The sequence below is a fragment of the Apaloderma vittatum genome, unplaced genomic scaffold (assembly GCF_000703405.1).
Source record: "Apaloderma vittatum isolate BGI_N311 unplaced genomic scaffold, ASM70340v1 scaffold17805, whole genome shotgun sequence".
Taxonomy (NCBI): Eukaryota; Metazoa; Chordata; class Aves; order Trogoniformes; family Trogonidae; genus Apaloderma; species Apaloderma vittatum.
The window spans coordinates 12,347-16,606 of record NW_009719150.1 but is presented as its reverse complement, the minus strand read 5'-3'; the positions used below and the strand labels follow the sequence as shown (position 1 = coordinate 16,606).

At 53.4% G+C, this 4,260-nt stretch overlaps 1 protein-coding gene across 1 annotated transcript in view; it reads left to right on the top strand.

Moving 5' to 3' along the window:
- The window catches only part of LOC104274797 (A disintegrin and metalloproteinase with thrombospondin motifs 10-like), a gene marked incomplete at its 3' end in the record, with an annotated part of 25,037 nt that overhangs the window by 11,264 nt on the left and 9,513 nt on the right, over positions 1-4,260 (top strand). The window contains exons 3-6 of the mRNA XM_009870531.1: positions 1,274-1,433; positions 2,027-2,244; positions 3,460-3,543; positions 3,881-4,026. Of these exons, the coding sequence (XP_009868833.1) occupies positions 1,274-1,433; positions 2,027-2,244; positions 3,460-3,543; positions 3,881-4,026 (608 nt within the window). The remainder of the gene's footprint in view (positions 1-1,273; positions 1,434-2,026; positions 2,245-3,459; positions 3,544-3,880; positions 4,027-4,260) is intronic.

Genomic DNA, 4,260 nt, shown 5'->3' with positions numbered 1-4,260 from the left:
CGTCACGCAGCTGGTGCCTTCCAGGCAAGGACCTCAAGGTGTTTTGCAGAGACCTGCTTCCCTGCCTCCCACCCTGGCAGATCGGGGCTCCTTGCCTAGAGGGGACCAGGTGAAGCGCTCTGACATCCACAGGACAACCCGGGTGCAGAGCTGTTGGCTGCAGGGGGGTGTCTCTGCGCCCGGAGCTATTCTTGTGCACAGGGAGTGGGCGGACAGCCAGGTAATGTGGGTCTTAGACTTTCTGGATGCTTCTTGCCCTGCTTGAGCAATGTCAGGCACGTTTCTGTGTGTCGGTTGCTTGCTGGTAAAGTTCAGCTGATAGCACACACAGTGGTTACAGCACACACAGTGACTGCAGCAATGGAGCTTCTATTTGGATCGTGTTGGGCTGCCAGGAACTTTTTAGGTTGCTCAGACTTTTTGGGTCGAGCGAAATCTTGCTGTGAGGATGAGCCCAGGTGCAGAGGAGAGATCTTGTAAGCACCCGCTGGGTTTGGCTGCTCCTCCTGCTGGGGTCTGCTCCTGCCCCTCTCATCACTGTCTCAAGAGTGGGTCCACCTGCAGAGAGCAAAGTCTGGGCTCACAGCTGAGATTCGTTCAGGCAAAGAACAAAATAAGGGAGAACAACATAAAACAGGTAAGGAAGCAGAAACAGAATCATCTGACCCAGATGGCCAGTCAGAGGTGTGAAAGGGTCAGTGATACCTGCGGGGCACAACCCAGATAACAGCAAGCTTGTGGCTCCTGCTGGTTACCTGCTAATAATTCAGATTTTAAAGATTCAGTGTGTTTCTCAGATGCCTCTGAGACTCTTCGCTTCTCTGTAGCTCTGTGCCTGAGTCTCCCAGCTAGTGGTAATGGTCCTGAGCTGCTTTTGAAAGTTCTTCAGTGAGGCTTGAAAGTACAGGAGGTGGGTCTCACTGCTGTTTGAAGGTATGGTATTTAGGATCCCACAGACAGCTCTCAATTAGACAGAGTGGGTGGAATAGGAAACAACTCATTCATAATTTTGCAAGGAAAGGCTGTGTTTTCCAGAGGACTTTAGTGAACACAGATGTCCCACGGCATCCACAACCATCTGGCTCAGTTTTCTCTCGTCTGTAGGTTCATACATTTCAGCGTTTGTGCGTAAATGAAGGATTCCTTCGCATTCTCAAAAGTATTTGTCAGTCCCCAGAAATTCAGTGGTTAATTGTCAGAAAGCTTGTTATGAGAAGCCACCAGTACGTCACCCGCTTCTCTCTCTACCTCTTTTATTGCCTTCCTTCTGCAGCACGGGGTGATCGTCGCAGATGAGGAGGAATATTTCATTGAGCCCCTGAGCCCGGGAGCCAACCTCAGTGCAGGGGGCGAGGGCAAGGGCAGCCCCCACGTCGTGTACAAGCGATCGTCTCTGCAGTACCCACACATGGACGCAGCCTGCGGCGTGCTAGGTATCTGTACCCACCACCACATCCTCAATCCATCCCAGTCCAGGCTGGGAAGAGCCCAGCAGACCAGGCTTTGAAGGTCCACGCTGCCTTTGTGGCCAAGAACCAAGTTTATCTCCTGCGCCGTGGAAAGTTTTCAGTCTTTACTTTTAGCCCTGCTAAGGATTTCTGGTGGCCTGGTCTTTGGAAAGCTCTTATACACTCTTCTTCACAGCAGGGCTTTTAAATTTGTAAATAGAGCAGGGAATAGAAGAGAAAAAGCTGCCTCTTATTGTTCTTAAGAAAAATTCTCCCAAATTTGGCCAGTTTACAAGGCATTGAGAAATCGTAGTTGATGCACGCTCAGCAGAGACTTGTCTTTGGGTTTTAGTCACCGAAGATTGTGTCCGCGTTGGGCTACATCTGCTGCTGTTAGAAACCAGGTGGCAAGATGCCTTGTAGGGTGGGAGGTGGGGTCTAGCTAGTCACAGTGAGCTCTGGAGACGTTTCTAGACGTTCCTTCCCTGAAACCGAGCTCATGCTGTGCCCCCCTCGCTTCTGCGTGCTGCTGAATTGCTGCCAAGGGGCAACAGCAAAACCTCTTTGCCCTCTCCCAGATGAGAAGCCCTGGAAAGGGAGGCACTGGTGGCTGCGGACCCTGAAGCCCTCCCCTCTGAAGCCGTCGGGCAACCACAGCCAGCGAGGCCAGCTGCCCCTGAAGAGATCCGTCAGCACGGAGCGCTACGTGGAGACGCTGGTGGTGGCTGACAAGATGATGGTGGGGTACCACGGGCGGCGGGACATAGAGCAGTACATCCTGGCCATCATGAATATTGTAAGTGTTATAACCACATCATGAACTTTGGGGGACCCCAGCAGCAGAGAGCAACCAAATCCTGGTCTCGCGCCGAGTGTCTGGGTTTGGCAGAGGGTGCCCAGTGCTTTTCCTGCAAAAAATGAGCGGGATGGGAATGCAGCGGGGAGACCGGATCTGCTCCAGGGTGGTGGTGGCTTCTCCCCATCCCTCAAGCAACATGTTTGGGTCAAAAATCCTGACACGCTGCTGCTGCTCATGAGCAGGCGTACTCTGGAGTCTGCAGGAGCTCCCTGTTGTATAGGGGAGGCACTGCAGGAGAGATGAACTCCTCCATGCTACAGGCCAGATCTGGGCTGGGAGAACAAAGCCCTTTCTTTGAACAGCATCTCTCATCTCAAATTAGCATTGCAAATACGGCCAGCCAAGCTGAGAAACACATGGGAAAGCATAAGGACAGTGAGCTCTCACGCTTGGGGGCTGATCAGCGTCAGGGGTGGGGAGAAAGACCCTCGTTCTTCCATACCAGGCTGCCCGTGTCTCTGGGTTACTGCAGAGGAGCTTCCTCTGCAGCGTCGCATTTGGGTCATTGCTGGCGGCAGGATACCAGGCTAGATGCATTAGCCTGAATTGGCCATGCTGAATCCTCCTGTGAGGTGAGATAGGCTTGGAAGTTATCCATCAAACCCCTGAAAGCCTCTCTATGATGGTTCTTTGTCCCATCCTCTGCAGGATCTCTTTTCATGGCTTGCTCTGTTTGCATTTCTAAAGCAGATGCCAGATTTTAAAACAATACCGTTTCTGACTGTTGCGCCTGCTGTAAAACGCCCATCGTGTGGCGGCAGATTTCTGAGAGACGCTGCGTCACTCCCTGCCGATGGGCGGTCAGCAGAGCATCGTCCCTGGGGCCACGTAATGCCAGGACCATGGGGCTTCCCCACCTGAGCCTCCAGGCAAAGGAGCAGGTGGGACGTTGGCTTCGCTGCTTGGATCTCCCTAGAAAGCAACGCCAAGGTCTGAACGTGGTTTAGGAGGCTCCTCAGTCCCACTGGAGTCCTGTACCCATTTCCACTTTCTAAAAAGACTGCGTTCAGACCCTGCAGCCCACACTGACGAAGCAGCCCTGTTTCCCTCCACCGGATCCCCAGCACGTGCCAGCTCAGCCGCCGATCGTGCCGGCACCCAGGCAACGAGCTCATTTTTAAGACTCGTCTTTTCTTGTTTCTTGGAGGTCAGGTTGCCAAACTTTTCCAGGACTCGAGTCTGGGCAATATTGTCAATATCCTGGTGACCCGGCTGATTCTCCTCACCGAGGATCAGGTAAGGTGGGCTTTAGCTGAGCCGCTTGCATCCTGCGTCTGCGGTTCCTTTGCGGGTCCGTGTGTTTCCCCTGGGTGTCACCCCTGGGAGGTGCCCCCAGTACAGTCTCCTGGGTGCAGCACCTCTCCTTGATGGGCTGAGGAGACCTCTGGGCCTCTGTGGTGGCTTTAGGGAGGTTTAAGTAGCTTTACTCCTCCTGAAGTCTAGCTTTCCGATGGCCTCGATTAAAAGAAGGGGGTATCTGGACTGGTGGCAGAGCTCTGCTGGCGTGGGAATAGGCAGTGCCTTCATATCAGAGCTTTCCTGGGAACACACTGTCCTGTTTTTAACATTGCAGCCCACACTGGAGATTAACCACCACGCTGGGAAATCCCTGGACAGCTTCTGCAAGTGGCAGAAATCCATCGTGAACAGGAATGGCAATGGGAACGCTATCCCCGAGAATGGCATAGCCAACCACGACACTGCCGTGCTGATCACCAGGTAAGGCTGAGCCCAGCCCTGGCAGAGTTGTCCTCACGGGGGGATGTCCTCTGTGCAGCTCTCCTCTGCCCCTGGCCAAGTGGTTCATCCCAGGCTTCCTCACCACGTGTTACCGTTGCAGGGATGCAACTTATTGCATTTCAGATTGTTATCATAGAGTCATGGAATTGTCAGGGTTGGAAGGGACCTTAAAGATCATCTCGTTCCAACCCCCTGCCATGGGCAGGGACATCC